At 35.6% G+C, this 26,690-nt stretch overlaps 1 protein-coding gene across 1 annotated transcript in view; it reads right to left on the reverse strand.

The window, feature by feature from the left end:
* Positions 1–5,030: 5,030 nt before the first annotated feature.
* HGF (hepatocyte growth factor) overlaps positions 5,031–26,690 on the reverse strand; it is a gene marked incomplete at both ends in the record, with an annotated part of 57,738 nt that continues 36,078 nt past the window's right edge. Inside the window, 11 exons of the mRNA XM_079540345.1 lie at positions 5,031–5,201; positions 9,251–9,396; positions 11,293–11,399; positions 12,091–12,237; positions 12,831–12,905; positions 15,780–15,876; positions 16,357–16,395; positions 18,379–18,518; positions 20,535–20,637; positions 22,025–22,152; positions 24,002–24,176. Of these exons, the coding sequence (XP_079396471.1) occupies positions 5,031–5,201; positions 9,251–9,396; positions 11,293–11,399; positions 12,091–12,237; positions 12,831–12,905; positions 15,780–15,876; positions 16,357–16,395; positions 18,379–18,518; positions 20,535–20,637; positions 22,025–22,152; positions 24,002–24,176 (1,328 nt within the window). The remainder of the gene's footprint in view (positions 5,202–9,250; positions 9,397–11,292; positions 11,400–12,090; positions 12,238–12,830; positions 12,906–15,779; positions 15,877–16,356; positions 16,396–18,378; positions 18,519–20,534; positions 20,638–22,024; positions 22,153–24,001; positions 24,177–26,690) is intronic.

The raw sequence follows: 26,690 nt of genomic DNA on the forward strand, positions 1-26,690 counted from the left end.
TAAAACTATAGCAAGAAAAAGTTTTGACATACAGACTGCACCTAGATTTTTATAATTTTGGAAGCATGCCCTCATGGTTGAAGTTACTGGCAAGTTTCCCATTGGTTTCAAGAGTTCTTCATAAAATTCATTGAACTTATGAACCAATTAGAAAATCCTCCACAGATAAAAAGAATTAAATATTTGCATGGAAGATTCATAATCGGACTTCAAACACTCTATACATGAAATAATGTGAAGAATGATTTATTATTTATATAGCTGAAGTTGTTGCAAATATGTATTTAAACTATCAAAATTTCAGTGTAACCAGAAATGCACAGAATTTAGAAATTTCATCTGGATAATGAAAAAACATCTATGAACTTACTGACTCTTACTCGAACTTGCTGAACCAGAATGCCATGATGCTATAGGAGCTTGACCATATTCAGCTGGACAGAGATGCTCATCCAGTGATGCTAATAATGTTCACAATTTTTATTTTTTTTTTCCTAGCAATTGATGTTGACTTTTCTTGATATTAAGTACATCTAGTATAGCATCTAAGTTTGTTCACTTTGCATTGAGTTATGTACCACTGGTAATACTAAATGACATAGTAATGGAGGATCTTTCCTGAAATGTAATTGATCATGTTAAGAGACATATTTTAAATGCCAAACCTATCACAGTGGAACTGCAAGAAAGTATAAGCTTTGTGCCAAATGCTTGTTTAGATTAAGCACAACTTTTCAGTCCAAATTACTCTCCCCACAGTATGCTTGGGTCATTGTCTATGCAGAATTCCAGCACAAATCTCTTGGAGAGGCTCAGCAGGATCGCACCTTGATTTGGTTTTATCTTTCATTTTATGCTGCTCTCAGTATTGGATGCATGAAGATCTTAAAAATACCAGCCCTCTTTACTCGGCACAAGTAAAATCCTTTCCTGAAATTAGGACTGGTAGACATTCATTTTACTGAGGCTTTTTCCTAATAGTGCAGTTCCAAAGATTCTTCTTTAAATAAGAAATGTAGTGCTAATTAGGTTGATATTTTTTATAAAATACTTTATTAAGAATAATAAGAGTAAACAAGGTTACAAAAATACCAACTTTATTAACTACTGAAGATGCCATTAATTACAGAAGATCGTAATACAGGTTATAACCACAGTGTTCCCTTTTCGTTAGGCATTTGGTCAGTTGTCATTAATGGAAGCACTATTTTTCCCACTTAAATATGAAAAAATACTCTTATCATACACTGAATTCCACAGGCAGCTCCCTGAATTGATCCCACACAAGAAAACACCATACACAAATGCCCAAGAGTATATATAAAAAGGAACACTGTAAAATTTTAGGATGAAAAGCCATGTCAGTTCTTGCCAGCAGCCCTAACATTCATAGAACAATAATATACCAGTGCATGTGAGGGAGGAAAAAAAAAACAAAACAACTGATAAGGAAAGAAGACAAAACAACCAATACTATTGGTTTTATATAGATTTCATGGGAGTGAAGTGGTTTACAACCAGCTTTCCATAAAGATGGCAATAAAGCCTTGCCTGCTCTTGCAGTTGCTTTGTAGTCCAGAACTGGTATGCTTTTCGGTGTAAAAGGATGCATTAAGTTCAGTGCACAGCTGTAGGGAAAAGCATTGAGCAAATTTCAGCCCCTACTTTGATAATCACATTCATTGATTTCAAGGGACATTTTGCCTGAGTAGATTTTGACCCTCAGAAGTATATTTGGACCCTTGTCTGGAAAACCCTAACTCAAGTGATTAGCTCTGTCAAGTATATTGGCATTACACACAGCTAAGGTCTGCAGAATGCCTGGGAGAATTTTAATTTCAAACTACAGAAGATTTCAGCCATAGCAGCAAAGATTTGGACCAGTACATTCCCAATGAGTGCTATAGTTTCTCTGAGAATCATGAGCTTTAGGAGAGAAAAAGAGATAGGAAAAAGAAAACAAACCCTTTTTTTTAAAAGGGAGAAATGTTTTCATTAAGGAAAGGAAGAAGTGTCAGCCAGTTTTAGTGCCATAAGAAAACAAGTCATTGAGTTAAACTAACTTCAGCAGCTCAAAATCAGGTCTTAGGTTTGAAATTCTGTATCCAGTTATTATACTTTTCAGAGTCCATAGATAAGTTGCAGCAAGGAAAAGGAAGACAAAATTCAAAGGAATTTAAGAATGTCCTTAGATAACAGTTTACGTTCTGTATCCTTTAATTATAATTATGAACAAAATCACATCTGCAAAGTAAAGTCCAAATCCCACTGAAGTTAGTAAGAGGCTTTTCAGAAATTTAGATGGGCACTAGAGTAAGTCCACCTGTTATTAGAGAGCAATATGTTAGAACAATGAATGAGTGTCTGTAGAGTGTTCTTTCTTAAGAGAATCCTGTAGTTATAACAGTTGCCTGGCACGGTACCATTGGTACCAACAAGAAATATTCACAGGAATAAATGAAGTACAAATTCATTACCACATATCATTATTCTTCTCTTCCCTTGCTTTTCAGAGTCTCGTGTGCCCTCCATATAGAGATAGGGAGAGCAAGAGCACCTGATAAGCAAGTGCATACAAACATGTTAAGTTCTGGAGCATCAACTCTGAACAACTTCTTTTACTGAGGTGATGCCTAGAACAAACAGGTAAAAATCCTTACATGTTGTCTAACAAAAAACAGTATTTTTTAATCATATATTTATATGTGTGTGTGTGTATATATATATAAAAATCACAGCCTTCTGCACAGCAGAAGATTATAACTAAAATATTTTAAGATTCAATTTTTTAGATAGACATAACAAAACGCCTGCACATATAATACAGTGAGCACATAAGAATTCCTAGGGTACAAAGAGTGAACATGAAATTATTTATTTTATCCACATTCTACTAATGACTGAAAACAAAACTCACTTGGAGTTTTTTCAAAAGTCTCTCTCAAAAAGTTAATTCTTTCAATATGCTGCGTTCAGTATATACTGAGTAAGAATACAGTCTTTACATACATTGCAATAATTAATTGTAAATACAACAGGCTAAATCCTGCCCTCTTTAAGCCTGGTGAGTAAGAGAGACAAAAAGGAGTATGAAGCCTTCAGAAGCAGCCAGGATAGATAGACTACCCATGTAGCATCCACACCTTCAGGTTACCAGTACAGGGAAGTTGCTTCTGTTCCAAGGAAACTATTTACATCAGAACGAATTTCAGATGCTCTACTTCCTAAAATATTTCTTCCTATGCACCAGTAGACATTGCTGGATGCTCGACACAAACCTCAGCAAGCCAAGCAATTTAAGCTTGGGCTGAAATTCATCCTAGTTGACTAGGAGATGTAAGCATATTTAAGTCTCACTGTAGCCAAAGTGCACTGCTGAAGAAAATAATTTGGTGAGTTAACATGAGAACGGCCTCCCACGACAGCTCTTCTGAAATGGTTACTTTCTGCCAGGGCAGAACTCAGCCCTGCGTCTTCAGAATGAAATAAAATGTTCTTTTATATGTCTACATCATCATGTCAGCTTAGTGGCTATGCAGTTAGATATGATCTATATACCTTACAATTTGCTACTGGAAACATATACAAGTGCACTGTCACAAGTGAAGTAATAGTGCAGTTACTTATGCAATTGCATGTACAGTAGTAAAAATAACTGGATATGTGTTGTATCTACTTTCTAGAATTTACAGGGTAGTTGGTGCCACCTATAGCATACTGCCAGCTGCTAAATGTATTATAATTCCAGACATACAGTTACATATCTAAAGGGGAACAAGCACTTTTCACAGATGCTGACTATATGTTCCCTTTCCAAATCAGCCTAAAGGGAAATGATAGTTCCACATGTAGGCAGGAAACACAAAGTGCTTAACTACTAGTGATGCTTTCCCCATTTTGTACAAGATCATCTCCCTGAAATAATTTTATTGTCCTGAAAGAGACTATACAAAGGACACATTTTGGACCAAATTTAGGTAAGATCTTATTAAATATCTGAAGTCTCTGAAAAGTTTATTAATATATAACTTATTTTCCTACTGCTGTCTTTCATCCAGGTGCCAGATTCAACTATTTTTTTTTTTTCCTACTGTTAACAAAGTTACTTTTAAATCAATATGTAGGATCCTTTCAATTTTTAACACTTACCTCTTGAGAAGGATTTGGACATATTTAGTTTAGATACTTTTAATGGCAAATGTCCATCAGTGGCAAATCAAGACTACTTTTTCAATCCGATCACATACAATTTCTAATACTGTAAATTCACAGTTAGTTCTGTGACAAACTTTGAAAAAATGATCAACAGTTTGCTAACCAGTTCATTACTACATCTCTTTGCCTATCTAGAGAATTTTTTGAGATATCTTTTAGGGGACCACCTTCACACTAAAGGGACCAAGTATAGGAAGAGCCTACAAGTACTGTAATAGGAAGTGATACTGACTTCTGTGAGAACTTCACTGATTGAAGGCTTGTCAAAGTTTGTCAACAATGAGAAGATTAATTTCAAAAGGGATGTTTTTGCAATGAAATATTGACATTTTTGACCTCTCTCAAGGGGGTATGAGAAATAGGGTGATATATGCTGTCTTTGATAGATGTATATCTCTCTCAGTAGAACTACTGTCATATCTGAAGAGAAGTGTGCGGCTCATAGAGAGAATAAGTTGTGTTAAATAAAGCTATAATGCGTTACCCCTTCTAAGATAATCTGAAGAGCAGCAAAAAAAGAGCTCATGTGATCTTTTTGTACAAAACCATTAATCATCCAGTAATAATATCTTTGCAAAATTGTTTACCCATTCAAGTATCTTCAGGAGATATGTCACCATACTTGCATATACTGTAAGTTACTTCAATATTTATAAAACAACACTGATAGACAAAACACCAATAACACCTATAAATATTAAAAGAAGTTCAACAAACTTGACTATCAAGTAGTTTAAAAATGGTTGATCTTTACATTACACCTTAATTCTATGCTGTCCACAATCTCTCTGTAAATGGAAGCTGTTGAGTTTTCTTCAGGGTTTTCTGTAGGTCATCATAATCTTGTGTATCCACCGGGAGTAATGTGAGACTCGAACAAAAATTCCAGGACGATTTCGAATGGCACATCCACGGCCAGGAACAATGACACCCACTACTATTTTTAGCCTGTTTTGTTCACAAACCAAGGGACCACCATAATCACGCTAGGGGAAAAAAAAAAAAAAAAAAGAAAGAAAGAAAGAAGAAAAAAGAATGTCACCTAAAATGCTTCAAGACACAGTGCCCACAGTGCCCATCTGTCCCCTACTGCTTGCTTTCTCTTGGGTTGTACACAGCTCAACGAACAGGCAATAAAATTATCTTTACCTCAGAACAAACCCTAGCCTCTGACGTCTTTTTCACAACCAGAACTTATATGAACCAATATCAAAGTAATCTTTTGTTTATTCATATGCAAGTAATCCATCTTTACATATAATTTGAGTGCCATCAGACTACCAACTCTTATTCTTCTGTTTCAGATACAGTTAAGTGCAATATTTATGGATGTCATCTACCTGGCCTTCTGCAAAGCCTTTGACATGGTCTCTCGCCACATCCTTCTCTCTAAATTGGAGAGGTGTGGATTTGAAGGATGGACTGTTCAGTGGTCTAGGAATTGGCTGGCTGGATGCAGCCAAAGGGTTGTGATCAGTGGTTCTATGTCAGGGTGGAGGGTGGCCACAAGTGGGACCGGTGGTCTTCAGCATCTTCATCAGTGACACAGACAATGGCATCGAGTGCACCCTCAGCAAGTTTGTGGATAACACCAAGCTGAGCAGTGCAGTTGATGCATTGGATGGAAGGGAAGCCATCCAGAGGAACCTGGACAGGCTGGAAAAGTGGGCCCATGCAAACCTAATGAAGTTCAATAAGGCCAAGTGCAAGGTGCTGAACTTGGGTTGGGGTAATCCCAGCTATTTATACAAACTGGGGGAAGATCTCCTTGAGAGCAGCCCTGTGGAGAAGGACTTGGGGGTCCAGGTAGATGAGAAGCTGGACATGAGCCAGCACTGTGCGCTTGCAGCCCATAAGGCCAACTGTGCTATGGGCTGCATTAAAAAAGGGGAGGCCAGCAGGGAGAGGGAGGTGATTGTCCCCCTCTACTTGGCTCTTGTGAGGCCCCATCTGCAGTACTGCTTCCAGGCCTGGGGACCCCAGTGCAGAAAGGATATGGAACTCTTGGAGCGGGTCCAGAGGAGGGCCACTAAAATGATCAGAGGGCTGGAGCACCTCTCCTGTGAGGAAAGGGTGAGGGAACTGGGTTTGTTTAGCTTGGAGAAGACTCCGGGGAGACCTCATTGTGGCCTTGCAATACTTGAAGGGAGCATATAAACAGGAAGGTGAATGGCTGTTTACAAGGGTGGATAGTGATAGGACAAGGGGGAGTGGTTTTGAACTGAGACAGGGGAGGTCTAGGTTAGATATTAGGAAGAATTTTTTCACAAAGAGGATGGTGATGCTGGTGATGCACAGGAACAGATTGCCCAAAGACGCTGTGGATGACCCATCCCTGAAGGCATTCAAGGCCCGGCTTGGTAGCCTGGTCTGGTGGTTGACGACCCTGAACATAGCAGAGGGGTTGAAACTAGATGATCATTGTGGTCCTTTTCAACCTCGGCCATTCTGTGATTCTATGATTCTATGATTTTTTTTATAATGAGGAGAAAGTGAGATGACTAATAAACATATTATTTGTGATAACAGTCTTTCTTCAAAGACTACTGAGAATAGTAATTACTATTCCTATGCATCTGGCAGTCAATTCTATTTCAGCACACTACAATGAGAATCTATGAACTAATTGGCAGAATAAATTTTTTAAAAGTAACATTTTGTAGAGAAAGAGACATAATTTGTTTAAACAGTCATGTTCAGTATTCTGAGGAAATGAGACATGTATGCACCACTGTATGTATTTAGTGGAAATTTGGTGTACATCCAACTAAATCAAGGGCACATTCAGCATTAAAGCCATCTAGTTAAACTAGGGTGAAACTGTAATTTAGTCATATTCACATAGATTTTAGACTCTAACACAGACATTTTTGGACAGGGAGACAGAGAGTCAAAAGATAAAAGCTAACAATTAACATTGTTGGCTTTTTTTTTTTGCTCTGGATCACTAGAGAAATGACAGTGCTTGACCTTTATTCATTTTAAAAAACAGAAGTTTGATTTGACTGATAGCAATCATGAGGTAGCTAGCTCTTGAGGAGCAGTAGTGGTTGTAGACCTCATGTGAGGATGAGAATTTGGCTATGTGCATTTGTAGTTTGTGTTGGCTAGGCAAAATAGTACAAAGTAGGTCAATCTATGGGAGATTATCACAGTTATAGCCCTGAGAATTATCAGAAGGTTTAGATTATTCTTGCAGCAATGACTAAACCCATGTAGCATACAGATGAATAAGCAATCTTTGTATCATAGGCAGATTGAGATGGTCATCAGTGTGCCTTCTAGGTCTAGGCTTAGAAAAAGAAAATTTAGATGGTCTGATAGGGGTCCTATTAGTAAGGTAACCTGTATGATATCATACTTTCCTAATTTGTGTAGGAGAGTAGTGATTAGTGTTGTGCCTGCAATAGCAAGCTTCTACATGGACTTTGGAGGGATCATAGGTGTAGGCCATATAGCGGGGCTTTTACTATGAAATTGTAATTTAGATACGTTCACATAGATCTGGGTCTTGAACACAGACACTGCAGTATTAGTCCAGATGAAATTTATACTGAATCTAGCAAACTAGCTGCAAAATTAGGCAGTAATGTTTGTATCACAGAGTGATATGCTGTTTCAAAAAAATAAAAGCTAATGCTTAGCACTCTTCTCTTGCTCAGCAGACAAGCAACAAGCCTTATCTAGTGGTTGGCAAACTCTGCCTGTGGTATGGGTTTCGAACTAGATGAACTTTGAGGTTCCTTCCAACCCAAGCCATTCTATGATTCTATGATTTGATGTTTGTTTTTCTAGCTGGCAGCAGATTATAAACAATAAACAATTGTCAGTATCATCAAAGCTGCTCATAAAACAATGTCAAGAGTGGAGTTTTATCTGCCAATCTGATTTTGTTTCTGTGCTTGTTCTTTAGTGAGGAAAGTGGCTTCAAAGGGGAACTTGGGAAGCAGAAGACCATGCATTGATTAAGAATGATTGCTAATATTAATCAGTCAATTTCTCACTGCAAGGGAAGACAAAGTTCAGGATCCCCATCAGACTTCCATCCAGATGTTTCACTTATAAGCCTTCATATGTCTAAGAGCTCATCTAGAATGAAATATTGTATTTTTAAGGAAAATAAATGTCTTAATAAAGTGGATCCTGTGATACATTAACAGTAAATGGAACAGACTTCATCTTGGTGAAGACTGTTTCTCCTATGGGTTGGTAATATCAATGGGAAAAGTTCAAATTACTGTTAGGAAATCATCTCTTTTTCTCCAGATATTAAATTCATAATGATACTCAGGACTGCCTTCCTTCCAGACATCATCTCATCAGACAGATTTTCAACATACAAAAAAAAGATATCTTCCTATAATGAATGATATACAGCATTTCTTCTCAGGTGTCTTTTCTCCAACAACATTAGTCCCAAGAAAACCAACTGTATTAAACTCTATTGTTATCAAACCATCTCTTTCTCCTCCACTCACTGAGATATGGCTCATGCTTTCTTAGGTAGACCAAACTCCTCACTCCTCTGAGTAATACTTTATCTCAGTACATTTTTGGATCTTTCTGTTTATTTCATAACTTTATTCACTCTACTAAGCAGTGAACTTTTTTTTTTTTTTTTTTTTTGGATGTTGCATGGAAATCCTCATGTAGCTAAGGAGTTCAATTTGCTCAAATCTTTAGTTGCTGCTCAATCCAAATGAATTGGTGTTACTAGCACACAACTCAGTGTAGGCCTTATTATACAGAAGACAAATTTATTTCAGTCTAGAGAAGTGTTTGGGCACCTAAGTATATTTAACATGAGTAGTAGCACAAAGTAACTCATGGAAAGAAACTTCTTCCCACACTTCATCAGCAAATACATCATTAGAAACACTAATCATTTTCCAGTGCAGAAGTTTCATGTACATTTTTTTGTGTACAAGTTTGATGCAGAGAGAATAATTATAAAAAAACTCAAGTAAATTATTTCTCAGAAAGAAAAAGTAAGGTTGATGGCTCTTAATACATTCTTAGAAAATGTAATATTTACCTCACAAGGCCCAGAACCAATGGTTTCAGCCACAGCACAGATTTCTGACTCATTCACAGTGATCTTCCCTTTGAGATATTGGTTGCATTTCTCATTTGCCAAAATAAACAGGTTTGCTACCCGGAGAAGACCATCATAGTTAGCTACTAGGATTGAAAAGAGAATAAAGACTTTATTCTATTTTTGCGGGGAAAAAAAAAAAAAAAAGAAAAAAGATATTAAAGATGCAATCTGGATGAACTTACTCTTATATGTTAACTCAGTGTACTTTGTCCCCAGTACTCATATTTTCATTTATCCTCACTTTTATCAATAATTTGTCCTTTAAGGATTTTTTATATTTGCTACAAACAAAATTTGCAATAAATAGTCTTGATGTGCATTTCTCTTTAGTTCTCTGAGAATATCTGAAGAGGTTTTTACTATTGGAAGAAAGAGAGAGATTCTACTGCCAGCTTGCTTTGGCATATCACAGAAATCAGGGAAAGTGTGAAATGTTGTCACTCCTGTTAGCAGAGCGAGGATTTCACTTCCTGCCTTAAACAAGGGTTAACATGAAATGGTGGCTGCCATAGCCTAATGAAGGACGTGTAACTTTAAAAATACCATAGCAGTACAGGATTTTTCTTGTTCAGCACTGGCTCAGCTACACTGAATGACTTTGTACCTGCAAGAGCAGATCCACAGCTTTATGCAATCTCCATTCATCATTGTGAAGGTCAGGAAGCAGGAGCCCCGTGGAGCTTGTTCTTGTTCGCATGTCAAAAGACAAGTCTGTACAAGCTGTGAATTAAAATAGAGGGCCTGGACCTGTCCATTCTCTGTACAGTGATCAATGAACGTGTCAGCTTTGCCTTTCACAGAATTGTTATCCTGTTTACTTGAGTACAAAAATGAATGTAGCACTTCTTCCTTCCCTGACTGTGATGCTTTGAGGATTGCATTAAGTAGCATATAAAATAAGGTACAAAGTCCTTGGATGATGGATGTTATGTATTTATGGTATTATGTAACTCCACAATAGCACAAATTCCTTTATCTGTTCTCTTAAACTAAGCTTTCCTGTGACGCTGCACCATGCCGCAGTCCTACTTCCCTTAGACAGCCATTCTCCCCAGAGGATATCTGATACAGCCATGCTGGGAACATTAAACACAGTCATCTACAGTAGGGTTGGCACTGATTATTTGCCTTCCACTAAGAAATGTTTGAAGTAATGCTTGCAAGGGAGAGAACCTTACAATTACAATGATGTTTCTGCTCTGCTTTCAGGACAGCGTGAGTATATTACTGCTGCTCACTAAGGATCTGTGGCAAAATGGAATCTGAGCACAATAATTACTGCAGTAATCATTGTTAACTGGCAGCTATTTACTTTATCATCAACATATCTTTAGCCAGATATAATACTTACCAAGTCTAAATAAATGTCTCTTCACCAAAAGTTTGTATTTACTTCACACAAAATCTGTGTTTTATAAATGTTAGTAAGGTCAAGCACTCAACAGTTAGGAAATGCGAGACGTAGTGCTACCTGTGAATCCTTACTAACACTGTCTTTGTGTACATTAATTATCTTAAGATTTTGTATTGTATGATTCTGTATTATTTTTTCCACCAGGTGGCCTGCTTTGAGATACAGAAATAATCATGAAGATGAATCGGAATTTTTCAAAACAGGCTTAGAACTCTTTAAATCAACTATGCCAGATTTTTTTAAATATGTAAATCCATTTAGTTTTTGCAGTTTGTTCTTTGAAATTTTTGAATCATTTTGTCTTCTCTCAAGGGAAAAAAAAAAAAAAATTAAAGAAAAGAATGGATTAATAGAAAATATTTCACATTAATTTATCTTGGATAAAATGCATAAAGATTTACAAAATAAAAAAAAAAAAAAAAAAAGAAAGTTGAAACTGCATTTCATAATGAAAAGTGTTGGACAAATGTGGCATCAGGTAATACCAGCAGCCTCACCTATAATTACAAGAGGAAGGAAGTAAGCTGTCAACGTATTCATTTAGTTTTTAAAAATAATTTCTTACATCCAGTGTATCCCCATCCATAAACACTGCAACTGGTCTTCTCTGGAATGGTACATCCAGAAATGGGCAATCGGATTATTTCTACAAAATTTGTCAATATGGCAGGTCTGTAAAGAGAAAACAAACAATACACATGATAGATTTTATTATACCTTCTAGAGTCTATCCTTAAAACGATGTTCATAGAAGTTAAAAAATGGACCAATTCTTTTCCTTTCATTTCCATCTTTGGAGAATATGATGGATTCTTCTACTTTTTTGCGTATATTATACTTGTGAACTGTCACGAGATTTCTGGAAATGATGTCACTACTTTTATGCTGTTGAACTTGGCTTTTCATCTTAAAAGCAAGTAATGACAGCATTTCATTTGAACATGTAGTTTTTTTAACACTGAGAAAGTTTGAAAGTTTATATGTAAACAGATGTCTTAGATGCAATCTGCTATTTGCTCTATAAATGAAAATCAATACTTATCAATGAACATTAAAATAAATAAATAAACTAAACCTCATAATCGGGAAAAAGGCATAATTTTTCAGAAGTAACATCTGATTTCTGAGTAAAAGAGCCACCATTTCTGGATATTTCAAGTGAAATTCTCCCAATTTCTTAATATATTCATGCTGTGCCCAGTGCCCAGAAAAAACTGACATGAACATCTTATAATTGGAAGTTTATCCTATAGAGATGTCATCTGCAGTATCACAACCGTACAGAACTAAATCTGCCATTGTTATTTAGGATGAATTTCATTCAGTAGCTGAAAATCCTGGAATTAGCAATAGAGCTACTAACCTGCTAAGTTTCAGTAAAACCAGATCTGATCCTGCTGGACCGTATACCAGCTGGGAGATATTCCGAACTTGTCTGTGCTTCTCTTCTCCCTTTCCTTTAATATTATGGACTCCAAGCCAGGCTTTGTAGTCTTTCAGATCTTTGTAACTAAATTAAGCAAAGTAAGTTAGGATTTTGCTGCATGGATAATAAAATAACCCCAAAAAGCTCTGCTTAACATAATTACAGTACAAGATCTTAACCAGCGCTTCACTAGAAGTCAGCATACACTGCCAATTTCTAATCCAAAATCAACATCCTCAAATATAAGTTTTTGGTCTGAAGCCACTGCATAATTTCATCATTAGCTGTGACTAAAATGTGATTTTGTTTTCTACTAGAATGCAAGCATTTAAATCTTTGGAAAGTGTGAACCTTCGAACTTTTCAAAGTTTGCCCAAAACTTCTACTTTATTCTGTCCAGTTCAGAAAAAGCATAAGATTATTTCCGCAAAGAGGCAACTGTGTAACTACTACACTTGGATAACATGTTCGTACTTCTGTGTAAAACCACCAGACTTCCTTTAGATTAACAATGATAAAAACTGAAAATGCCAAGGCCTCTCAGGGATTTTGACATCAGAAGAACAGCGTTAAAGATAAACAGGAGTGAAAACTGCTGCATTTAAATAAAAGTGTTGTACTACTAAGTTATAGAAAATGCATGTATTTCAATATTGCAAGACTACAGACTACTGTACCGAGAAGGGAAACACTGCCTTGCTGTGAGAACCCATTCTTCCTTTACCAGAGTACCTCCACAGATATGCTTATTCCTGTAAAATAAATAAATACATACATACATAAATAAGGATATTTTTTTCCTACCCAGACAAAATCTCTAAAGATTACTTGTGTAAGCTTTCATTTAGGAAACCCCCTGGTGCAGGGAAAGGTGGCTGAATGATAGGCTGTGGAAACACTTTGCTGTCCCTTTGCCTCACAGTTTGAATACATGTGGTAGCACAGCTTTGCAAATTTGCTCCAATTTGCATGAGCCAAGAGAAAAGAGAAAATCAGTTACTCTGTTCCTTTAGTGGTTTCAGAGTTGGATCTATAATGAGAGATATTTTAATTAATACTTAAAAAGTGAGCCTCTTTTTAATAGCAATTGGACTGAAACATTCAAACAAGTCCTCAGACTGCCACCACATGTAAACAACATTTTTCAAGTAGGTATTATTCAGAGCATTGACCTCAAGGTGGAGAGTTACTATTTGGTAACCAGTCCTATGAGATTTCTGTCCCCACATACTTCAGTTGGAAACAATCTGCAGTATATGACATCCTACACATAATTATAGAAAATCTGCAGCGTAATATATCAAGTAAAATTAAAACAGTTCAGCATGGCAGTTCTTTCAGAAATAAAGATGACTGTGGAATGCAGGTTAATTAGTTTCCTTCATTGTGTCTCCAAAGTCACATTTATTTTCTACAGCTCTTTAAAAAATCACAATTGTCAATGATTTGTGAAAAAAAATTAAAATATCACAATTTATAAATTCAAATCAACAAATATTCAGAACTTTGCAAGAAATGCTGGAAGGAGCCCAGATCCTACATGGAATTCTAAGAAATCAGAATAACAGAGATGCTTGACTGCTTTAATTGTGTTTTGTTGTTTTTTGTTGTTGTTATGGTTGTTTTGTTTGTTTGTTTCTTTGTTTTGGGGTGGGGGGGTGGGGGTTGGAGTAATGTGTTTTGTTGTTGTTGTATTTTAGTTGTGGAACAATCTATGTAGTCTAAAAGGCTGGATTCTTTATAAAATCATGATTCTAAGCAACATGGTCTAGAGGGAGGTGTCCCTGCCAATAGCAGGGGGTTGTAGCTAAATAATATTGAAGGTCCCTTCCAACTCAAATGATTCCATGATTCTGTGATTCCCAGTTTTATTATAAACATTTCAAAAAAAAAAGGAGTATAAATGTGTGTTCCTGCTTGTTTGTTTCACTGTTTACCAATATAACTTCACATGATTGCATCCTGTGCTTTACAAGTCTGACTAATACAGAATATTAAGCACTCATTTAAACAAATCACAAATCCAGAACTGATTTCCTGAAATGAATGAAATTTCTCCGAATATATTTAAATATTCCTGATAACAGAATCTGCATCAGATATTTAGGAAAATATATCATTAATTAATTTAATATTCTGAAGTGGTTGCCAAGTATGAACAGAAATTTGTAAGCATAAGTAATAATTTGCCATTGCAGTTTCAGTTTAAGATGCATAGCTTTTTTTTTTTTTTTTTTTTTTTTTTTTTTCAGAATAATAGGATACAGCATCATTTATGAAACTTAAATCCTTCATGAAAAATCATGGCATTATTAAGATACTGTTTCAGACAAAAGGCTATCTGCTTCCCTGGTAGCATACACAATAAGAGTATATTTTTATGCCTACATGTAATACTTCAAAATATATATTTTCTGATGGATTATTTCAGGAATCTCTTTTTCATAAAATAATCTTCAGTTTTTATGTATTCATCTGCTTAATGGAATTCTGTAGTATAGCACGAAATCCATTTTCAGTTAGCTTAACATTATTTATTATTAGCTATTTAAATTTTAAGCACCCAGGTATAATTCCCCTTCCTTGCAAAATGTTCCCCAGCCATTAAGGCTGCTTTAAAAACAGTGGCAGGATAATCATTTCCACAGAGATTCAGCATTCCAGCCCACCTGTTTATTTAGTCTAATGATGTTACTCTAGATATTTATTACTGGACAATCTGCTAAACTTTTAGAATATTCTAGTTCTGATCTTAGCCCAGGAGCTGGAAACATCACCAGGGCTGGTAACAACACCCAGGATTTCTTCAGCAGTAAAGTAATGCAGAAAGTAAATTTTTTGCTTTCTTTTTTCCCCAGAATATTGGTAGATACCTACACAGTTTTTAAAGTGATGACATAAGCTAATATTAATAACATGCACTGTATTTTCTACTAACAGACAAGGAAAAAAAAATGCATGAGCTCTATTTCTGTTATTCATTACTAATTCACACTTCTAGCTGATGAGTTATGAACAGAATATGCAATAATTTTGTGTTCTGGCTTTTACACAGTAGCAAACTAAGATGTGACATAATGTGATCCACAATTCCAGATGTACATGCTAGGGTCTTGTTTTACAGAGTGAAAAACAGATCTCCTTAAAGGCCTTTTTTTTTTTTTTAAATACAAATTACCATTTGATTGCATGCAATGATATGAACAGAAAGCAAAAGATATGGGTATATATCCTGAATCCTTTCCTAAATGCACTGCTGTTGAAAAGTAAACGTTGACGTGAAACTCAATTTTCTTGTAACTATCTATAAAATAAACAGTTTAAGGCTAAATGTGGAGCCAATTATGTGAAAAGGTATGCAGTTGCCCATCTAAAGAGCAGAATGCTATGGATGCTTTAGAAGCTCACATGTGTAACTCAGCCATAATGAACATAGAACCTTTTCACTGGCGGAGCAATATGTAACAAGATGGAATCACCAGGTGTTCCAGGATTGCTAATTTGTAAATGTCTTTACAGGATTAAACTACAGTCTAGAAGTATCCTTATTCCAATTAATGTTTTCTACAGTTTGAAAATAAACATCCTACTCGATGAACTGTCCTTCTTATCAAAATGATAGTTACCTGTATGTCAAACTAACCACCCATCCTTCGTTAGTTTGTGTTGGGATTCCATTTACAACTCTCAAATGTTTTGTTGAAGCACAAGGAATGACAGTATCTGAAAGCAGGTCCAGAGATCACATTTTACTAAAAACAGCGGTAGGAAACCTGTACAGTTACACATAAGGACCACAAGAAGGTCAATATTTATCAAGGATAGGATATTATTTCCTGAGCTAATGAAGTATATTTCTAAAACATCAAAACTACTTCAGTGAAGTTGGGTTCAGTCCACATAGATTCAGTCAGGAATATAAAAAAAAAAAAAAATCTTTTAAAATATTTTACAAACATTTCCATATTTACAAAGCAAATAATGAAAGTTGTTACCATATCTCACCCCTTGCAAGACAGAAACATGAGAATAAAAAATGCAATAAAGCTGTTCTACATTTGCCTTTTGTAAAAATATTTTTTTCTTAGTACGCATATTTTATATCTTTAACTGTCCATTTTCTTCCTTCCCAGTAGGAAATAAATGGCTAGTCTTGGAAGATGAAATACATGCAATGCACAGTAAATCAGCAAACTAACTTACCATCCAAACTGGTTGTAGTAGGAGTTGTATCACCATCACCTAGACAGACAAATAAAATATCCTTAATTCAAAATTAAAACGCATCTTAAACTTGAATACAGTCATAACAAACAGCAAAGGGCATACTGTTAATTTTAATATTCCATTAAGTTTAAAATGTCAGTAATTTCATTAATACTCCATAAAAGTTTAATTTTAGCAAGATGGAAGAATTTCATTCCAATAGAAAGGAGTAAGAATTAAACATTTTGCAAAGGAGTTTAAAGCATTTTGTTTCTTGGCTGAATCCTGAATACATCAGGCTATCTGTCATGCTCAGTTTTCACATTTCAGTTAAACATGACAAGGCAGAGAAAGAAAATCACGATTTTTCTCTAAGTTTTCTGAAACTATAGAAGTAGTACAATTTAACCCAGATCAGTTTTGAAGAAATTTTCTAACTGTCCTTTATCAGTATTTGTTCCCCAAACTCTCTTTGCTCTTTCATATAGTCCAAGTCTCAATGCAGTTACAAGATTGCTTAAATTTTATTCAGAAATTTTGATTTCAGTAAAGTCTACAATGTGGCCCAGTGGTATGAGCTAGATGTATGGGTGCAGCTGCTGAAACTTTGAATGAACAAATGTTAGACTGTCTCATCTAAGACTGTCTCATCATCTGTATATATACGTAAAGGTTATGGTTACATATATAGTTATTTATATAGTTAGTATGAAGATGTATGTATGTATGTATGTATGTATGTATGTATATATATGTATCTGTACATCTACATGGTTAAAGGCACCGAGTTGGCAATTGCCAATGTTTTGTCTGTATCAGTTAAACTGGTTACTAGTATGAAAGCAAGTTACTCATAGCTTAAAACTAGTCCACACAACTTACAGTTCTAAAACAGACATATTCCAGCTTTGGCACTGGAATCCAGAAATCGTAATGCCACTACTCACAATATTGACATTACTCTACAAATGGCTTTTGTGAATTCTTCCTTAGGAATAGATTAATTAAGATAAAGAACTTAGAATGAGTGAATAAAATTTATATTTCTTCAGTTATTGTTCTTTGTCTATGTAACATTTAACATTATTTGTTTACTCTTCTTAATTACTCTACTTAATGAGAAAAAAAATACCAAAAACCTATGATTTCTTATATCATCTCTTAGAGATATTGCAGTTCAGAATATGAGGAAATGCAGCAAATTGCTGCTAGGAATAGAATTAACATTATCTTCAAACTCTAGACATCACAGACATATATATTTAAAATCCTAAGTTATCCTAATTTACTACCAGGATACACAGCTAAGTAATTTAGAAATAGGAAGTAATGAAGAAAATCTTGAACCTACATGTGAATTGCACATTTTCAGGCATAAATATATTTTTTTCCACCTAGCTCCAGCTTAATACTGAATTCCCCATAATTTTTATTTCTGTTTAGGTAAACTATGTAGTTTTATAATATGCAACTTTAAGGGAGTGATCTTCCTAATTTTTGTCAAGAGTTAAATCATTCCACAAACATCCAGAAGCACGATCTAATATACATAAGACATTTACACATCAGCATATCTATAGTGAGCTATCCTCACTCTAAACACAAATACAGAACACACAGACAGACAATGAAGCTTTGAAGCACAGAAGACAAATGCTGTCCCTGGGTTTCTTAAGGCCATAGCCAGCACTCTGACTATTAGACAATTGTCTCCATCCAGCCCTCATTCAATAGCTAGATCTGCTGGAAAATGACCATCTGTAATAGAGCTTTTATGCTCCTACTGCATAAGTAAGTCTTGAAATCTCCAAGCTGGTTAAGGAAAAGGACTTCTTGTTCATATATTTCAGAAGCAGCTTCCTCCATTCCTTCTCAATCACGCACAACTGATTCTTGATTCTGGAGTTACATTATTTCTGCTGCCACAAATGATAATGGAAATGTATATACATAAGCATGTGACATCACGTCTTCACTGAGAATACAGCTGACAGTGCCTGAGGCACAGTAAATACTCACATCGAGAAATAGGGCAGTAATCCCAGGGAATGAGAGGATCATCTGTGTAACACCAGGGACCATGAAAATCATCATCTGGATTGCGGCAATAGTTTTTCTTCAGTTTACTAACATCTGGTTCTCTGAAGATTTGTATATGCCTATAGGGAAAAAAAATTCAAAGTGCTGAAAAACTTTATGCTATAGCTGAGATTTTCAAAGGTTAAATATTGCTTTACTCTGCACTGTAATATTAGACGATTGAGCCTGCAGGTCAGGGTTTAGAGCTGGTTAAAATCAAAGGGAAGCTGAGACAAATATTTGCTGGATCTGGGTCCAACTTTCCTCTGGTTAGTATTTTAAGCACTGAGTCCAGTGGACAGCTGGGAGATTTCTAGATCTCTCACTCAAACTCAAATCCACGGATACCTCCAGGAAAAATCCTTAAACTGATTTGAAAAGTGTCTATGCTGCATTCAGCAAATCTGCCTGGGAACTTGGGTATCTTCTCCATCCAGGTTAGCAGGTAGAAAGAGAAAGAGAAAGAGAAAACTGATTCTGCATAGAAGAGAGCTAAACTGTAGGTTGAAGGAAGCAAAAATGCAAGGAAGTTAACCAGACAAAGCAGTAAGCAAGGAGAAAAATGAATTGAATGGATCAAATTCCAGTTATAGGTGACCTAAGCAGCAGACCTACACAAAGCATTTAACTAAAGGTGAAAATCCAGGGTGACAATCTGAAGTGAAGAAATCTGTTTATTTCTGGTCTGCCAGACAGGAGCATACAGGTTACTTGTTAAATCTGTGCTGCCCTCTGAGCTCATAACCAACCATGTTTACTGCTTCTGACATTCCCAAAACCAGAGTAATTGTTGAGGTGAGACAGGTAATTTCCCAGTCTCTCCTGGGTGGAAAATTAGCTGCAGCAAAGGAAGAAAGGCTGATCTGTATTCATGAATTCATCTGCATCAAGCATCCAGTCGGTACAAGGCTCAAGCTGTATCCTTCACAGCTAACTGAGGACTTATCTGTGCTCTCTGAAGTCCTGATTTAGATAGAAAGTAGGCTGGAATATATATGATATCTAGGTAGGGTAGGGTAGGGGAAATAACACATAGTCCAGCCTGTGATTACAGACAGTGTCACTGAAATCTGTTTTTTATAATACAGCTTCTCTGAAGGTTCACTTACAGATTTACAGTGATCCTATTACTCCTGAGCTTTATTAATCTACACTTCTGAACAAACAGAGAGAACACTGAGGATCCTGGAGTGACTGAGAAAATCTTTCGTAATTTCTGCTGAATCATTCTTACCTTAACAAGTAAGTTAAACAAACTTGCTGTTTCCACTGCTTGGAATACAGAAACTAAAGCAATGATAAACAATAGAAACTGTAATTTGCTTTAATGGCATTTGATGTCAGTGTCATTAGATTTTAGACTCATGATCCACTTTCAGTTTGCAGGGGACCTCAGGAGGTATTAAGTCCAACATCCTGCTTCAAACAGGAAGAGCTAAGAGAACAGATCAAATTGCTCAGGAATTTATGGTGTTCAGAACTTTGAAAAAGGCAAATATAAATATTGAGCAAATGTAACACAACCATTTCCTGCTTTGTTCCTGCTATTCTCTCATAGAAAAAAAGCAAAACAAAACAAAACAAAAAAACAACTTTCAAGGACAAATGAGGAAAACGCGACCAGTAAACTAAACACTAAGAAACATCCCAAAGCCTGCAATTAGTGGTTAGTTTGAACAAAGACATGTTGTGTAATATATTTTAACAAGACACTACAAGACAAGACAAAAAGACACTACAAGAAAGACAGGAATAGACAGGAAAAGAAAGACTGGAAAAGAAAAAGAGAGGAGAGGAGGGGAGGGGAGGGAAAGGGGAAGGGGAAGGGGAAGGGGAAGGGGAAGGGGAAGGGGAAGGGGAAGGGGAAGGGGAAGGGGAAGGGGAAGGGGAAGGGGAAGGGGAAGGGGAAGGGGAAGGGGAAGGGGAAGGGGAAGGGGAAGGGGGGGGGGAAGGAGAAGGGGGGGGGAAGGAGAAGGGGGGGGGAAGGAGAAGAGTTCCAGGGTATACGGGGCTATTTTAGAATCACTACAGAAGAAATTGAGATGCCATCTGGAGGCAACAGGAGTCACTGAACTATCTCTTTTGTATTTACTCACCTACGCAAGTCTTCAATATTCTTGTCCCATGTGGAGCAAGTTAGTCCAAATCTTGTCTTGGACAGATTCCCCATGTAATTCTTTCCATTGCCACGATAACAATCTGAATATGAAATGTTGAGACAAAGAAAAGTAGAGGGCAACTGTGCAACACTGAAAAGAAAACTCTTCCTTTCCATCATTAATTTCAATAATTAAAGACAAGTTTTACATGTAGCAAACACTTTATGATATAAATCAGGCATCAGTATAAATCAAATCAGAAAGAAAAAGGGAGAAAGTTTTCAAATTTAGATACATAATCCCTTGCTTGAGGCCTTTGTTCTCAGTACAGTAGCATTTTAAATGTCCTCTTGCTTAGATAAACTGGGACATTTTCTTTCATAAGTAGTTCGGTTGTGTATAATTTATAATGGTTGCACCGAATGTTCTAAAAGTTGGCAAGAACTGTTTTATACAAAACAAAGCAAACCCTATCTTTAATCCTTTCTCCTCAAAAACAGGCTTTCAGTCTGCCTATCGTCAACAACCTACCTTCATGTAAACTCTGGATACCGCACATAATTCTTGATTTAAGTTCTACTTTGGCAAAATTGAAAAATCTGCATGACTTCAGTTTTAATGTAATTCAGAATCTTGCCTGTTGCCTCCAGTAGAAGTCATGTTTAATTCATAAGCTTTAATCACAAGCTTTTTTTCTGAGACTTTTCAAGAGGATTATTTAAAATGAGCATTACTCTAAAGACTTCTGTATTAAGCATTTCATTTCATATTCATCAGTATTTTTACTTTTTGATAATTGATACTTAAAAAAAAACACCACAGAATGAAAGTCAAAGCATAATCCTTGTTCTAACTGAATTCTTGCAAGAGATAAATTCTTTATAATCTAAAGAAGATTTTAATATATGCTGAAGTAAGGTAATAAATCGCAAGTTTGAAACTCAGGTAGTGACTTGGTTGATATGAGTTCTCAGGAGGCAATAATACTGCTTAGACTAATACCAAGACATAGTGTGGACTTTATGGACAGAGAGCTTGAAGATAAAAGGTTATATAGGAAATCCCACGTGGTTTTTCAACTCAACTTCTTTTAGTCAACGGGGTTTATGGGGAAAAAAAACAAAGGTTCGCAGCCTCATGCACAAAAAAAAAAAAAGTAGTTAACCAAGAAATCATGAAAAATCATCTCAGCTTTGGGAAAGGCCTTCCAAATTAAGAGTGGTAATAGATTCACCTAGTCTAAAAATCAGATCCAACAGCAAATCTTTGCTGCAACTTTCCCTGCTGGAACTGAAACATGAACTGAGAAATGAATCTCATTTACACCATGATGAATCCCAAGTATGCAAATAACACTAAAGTATAACTACTCAGGTGTAATGCAGATGTACTGAGATCAGCTTTTCCAGTTTTCATGCTTGCCTATCTACCATTTGGAACAATACAGTGTTCACTTAAGGCTGTGTTATCACTTTTCCCTCTGTTACCTTGTTCATTTGATACATCACACTTAGGAATCTGGGAGCAATAACCAATCCGGATGTTTGGGTCAGTAGTAAAACACCAGGGTGATTCAGATCCATCTGGATTTCGACAGTAGTTCTCCCTCAAATCTCTATAAAAATAAATATGTTAGCTCGCAGCAGGGATCACCTAAAACCACTGATGCATTCTATCAGATTTTATTATGAATTAGAAATAATATAGGCTCCTAAAGGTCTGTGGAACTCGATCAGTGTGAAGTGCAGGGATTTGAGGAACAAGTAAGATTACATATACCAGAAAATGTAGTAATTGTAATGAGAAAATGATTATGAGAATTCATTTTCAGTGGACTTATGTTTTGACTAGCTATAAGATTGCATTTGAAGATTATCAATATTTTGGTATATATATTTTTCAATATAGCTTATTTTTATTCAGGATTCTCCATCAAAATTTGCATGCAATCTGACATTGGATACACCTGCAATCCATTACAAGTGCTTTTAAACACAAACATTACCAGAGTGCTTAAAATTCCCTGTGCCTGAATGGTTCTGCTGAGCTTAGAGGAACAAAGTCCTTATGACTGTCAGTGATTCACTTAAGAAACTGAATCTTAGAAATGAAAAAAAGTATGTTGAAATCCTATACAGCTGTTAAATTTAAAGTTGGCCGCGAGGGAACATATTTAAATGTCTCTTGCAGCTTGAATTAAATAATCAAACCTCTTAAATGTTTTATTTTTCATCTCCTGACAGTCATTGCCATGTTCTCTGTAATGCCATATTTCACTGCATTTTTCCATCTGCATCACTTACTGATAACAGACTATGGAAATAATTGATCTAATGCTGTAATTCTTCCTCTGTGTTCTGAACATCCATATAAGTGGTTCCATTGATTTAACTCAATCTATTGTCCTGAATAGCTACAATGCACTCAGACACCAACTGAATAAAAAGTCCTAATGTTTTTATCCAGCATAGTGTTAGAGAAATTGTTAAAACCACAAAGGGCTAAGCCTGCAGCATAGGTACAGCACAAAATGATTTAAATGGTAAATTGTCTGAGGAACGCCTGTCGGGTCAGGCTCAAGCACAAATTTACAAGTAGAGGCAAGATGGTCCTGCAATTAACAGAGGAAGCTCAGGGTAATTTCCTATTTGCTGTCACGTTTTCAGTAGATTTGTTACTACACACAATATTTGACCAATATGCCAAACAACAATAGCAAAGAGCTTAAGGTATTAAACCTAACTGTTCTACTCAAACGAGGTGTTGCTAGAATGAGAATCTGAAGCGAAACTGAAGTCTTTTCTTTACCTTGAAAGGTCTGCACTGTTAAATCCCAACACAAGTCCACACTGTCATTCAGCCACTGATAAATACATTTATACATATATATATTTATAAAGACTCAAAGTTACACTTTGCTAATTAGCTAAGTTTCTTCTACACTTAGTGAAAAAAAAAGGACTAAAAGATTATGATTAAGATAACTGCCAAAAACAAGTAGATTCACATGCTGTGAATGTCTCTCTCCTTTCATGTACTGTACAGGATGCTTAGATGCCCAGTGCTCCCTCAGGTAAAATCTGTTTCATTTGTGCAAATACATTTAGTAAATAAATGGAAAAAGGATTAAAATTTTTGAAAATAAAAGAAGTGTTGTCAAATATTGCAAATACCAAGTATTATCAATTTTTATTTATTGAAAAAAAATATCAAAAAAGTATTGCCAAAGTTTATTGAAAAACAAAAACACTGGCATTTTTACCCAAATTCACCTAGAGCTAATGTTTTGAGATAGGAATAATTTATTTTCCCATATTCAAATATTTTCCAGCAAGCAGAGGAAATGTATCACTGTGCAGAGTGAGGGACAGGGATCCCACAGCCTACTTTGGCAGCATGAATTTAAAAAAAACAGCAGGAATTGTTCTTAGCACAGAGCATTAACACACACTGTCTCTACTCACTTGCACTTGAAGCTCTCAGGAGTGATGTTGTGCTGATGAGGAAACTGGGAGTCCCACCGTTGGCACTGGATCCCACTCCATATGGTGTTGACTGTGCCACGGTATCCTTCGCCCTGCCCCTGGATGCATGTTGTTGTCTCAGCCGCTGCCTCTGTGCTGTTCAGAATGCCAACATCTGCAAATGCAGAGAAGTGATGTCTTGTTTTCATAAAACCGAACCCGTATCAGGATGTAGGGTTTGAAATCTACACTGCAGTCCAAATTGTGGAATTGAAGTCTTTTTTCAATCTGTCTTTTAAAGAATAATGATCTTGTCTTCCCACTGACAACATCCATGAAATCAAAATGGGTCTCGGCTTTATGCTAGTTTCCCCGCTTGTAGGCCAAGAATCTAAAAGCTGTGTAATACTTAGGAACTTTTGTTAGACACTTGACTCATTCTATAACACTGAAAGTCAGGAAATATTCTTAGTTATTGTTTTCAGTTCAGCAAATATTTTCTCTGTTTCTTAGCTTTACAAAACTGAGTGATCACACATGTGCACACTGTTAAATATGTTAAAACATGTTTGAAGGACAAGAATGACCTAACTGGTTCTCTCCAAAGAATTACCAGAATATCAAGTCACAGAAAATAAGAAAAAAAAAAAAAAAAAAGATAAATCTTATTCTAAAGTAACATGCTAAATGTTCCTTGTAGCTTCTCTTTGTATGCCTCATATAGTTGGAGAAAAAAATAGTCCTTCTTTTGGAAATCAAAGATCATTATTCTCTAAACAGGGACAAATGTTTTAAAGACCAAGAAATTCATCAGACTCAAGATCTTTTACAGATGTTGATATACTCTGCATTCATTCTGGTGTGGGTTGTCTTGAACTAAATTCAGAAAAACAGTGGTTTCTGAAGTGACTCATACACATAACTTGAAAGTCTTTCTATTTCTTATGCAATTTCCATAATTGAAAATTAATGGCACAGATATTGCATCAGCTATATACAAAGTAGTACAAAATTAAATGCACTACAATAATGCTTCTGCAATGTCCCCAGAAACTCCCACCATAACAATTTTTTTTTTAAGTAACTGTTCATCTTTTGGTAATTGCTGTTGTTCACAAGAATAAATTTATTAATTTTCCTAAAGTATTGTTGTCAGCAATAAGCATGTTAATAAACTTTTCAAAGCAAACAGTCCAGTGGTTAGAAAAATATTCCTGTGTTTTACTCATATATAGTTCATGCCTACTAACTTCAGCCAGTTCTGTGAACTTGTGGAGAATATGGTTTTTCAGGAAACCAAATGTCGTAACAGATGGGTTTGGTTGATTTGCTGTCTAATCTTCTATGTTAAAGACCACTTCCCTGTCAGAGGATAACGTCAAGTTGTGCAGTTGAATTATACATTTCTACATGATACAGAAAATTTTCCTTTTTCTCTTCATCTGCTTCATATTTTCACATCAGAGTTTCATTGTCAGATTAATTTCCTGTCCTTCCTTTCCAATTTAATTTGTTTGCAAAGGTTGTCCTGTTTCAATGGAATTGTCAATTCTAAATTCATTCCAAAATGGAAAGGGCATCGCAAGCAGACTTCTGAAGATTGATAAATGCAGTCTTTCCGGTGGGTTCATCAAATGGACTTTAATCATTTGTATTCATTTTATAAACAATTGGACAACAACAACAAGAACAAAGGACACATTTGTACATCTATTAGAAATGCATAGCTGCATATTCCAGTTTTCTACTGTCAGTAAGATATGAAAACAAATTGCAATTATATTCTAACAGAGTTCTGAAACTGATTAGACTGAACATCACTATACCACATTCAAAAACCTATTTATCTTTGAAAAAAGATATTCATCTCTTCCATCAAAAATGAAAAAAAAAGCCATGATGTACAATTTGGAATAAGAAATTCAGTCACCAAGATACATTTCAGCATACATATGGCATCCTGGCTGCATAATACTTTCAAAGTTAGTAATGTATAACTCTAGCAAAATGTCTTCCTAATAGCATAAAATTTCAATTTAATGCAAGTTTATCTTACTCAAAACAAGCTCAATACAAAGACCTTATTTATTCATATGAAGTTAATATTTTAACTGTAATTTTCTAATTATATATTGTAGTACATCTACTACTCTGTAGTGTCATGCCATGGAAAAAAATAATTAGATTAGGTTATATATATTTTTGTCCTTTTTTTTATTATATGCCTTAATTGAAACAGCTAATGCACCAATTCATTTAAGCAATGCCACAGCACTATTTTGTAGAGTTTTTCTTCTCATTCATCTAAAGATACAGAGCTCAACTTTACTATAACTGTCTTGACAGTTAACTCTATCTCTAGAACAGCTTTTACATCAATTTGTGTTAAAATGTTGTCTTTAAATGAACTTCTAACCAGACAAACTTGTCTTTCCCATTATCACTTAAATACTTGCAAAGCCAAGTCATTGCTGGAACGCTTCACATTATGATGGCTAAGAGAGAAATTATTTCAGGATCCATAATGCATGATGGATTAGCTGCTAATACTACTTTGTGGCACATCTCAGTGAGAATTCTAGTAATGCAGAGGATCTTTACAATATTTTAAATTTGAGTTAACAAATAAGTTCTATCATTCCTCTAAAAAGGTTTACAGAACTCTCTCTAAATTCTTCTTGTTAGACCA

Source organism: Tetrao urogallus (assembly GCF_951394365.1).
Source record: "Tetrao urogallus genome assembly, chromosome: 1".
NCBI lineage: Eukaryota > Metazoa > Chordata > Aves > Galliformes > Phasianidae > Tetrao > Tetrao urogallus.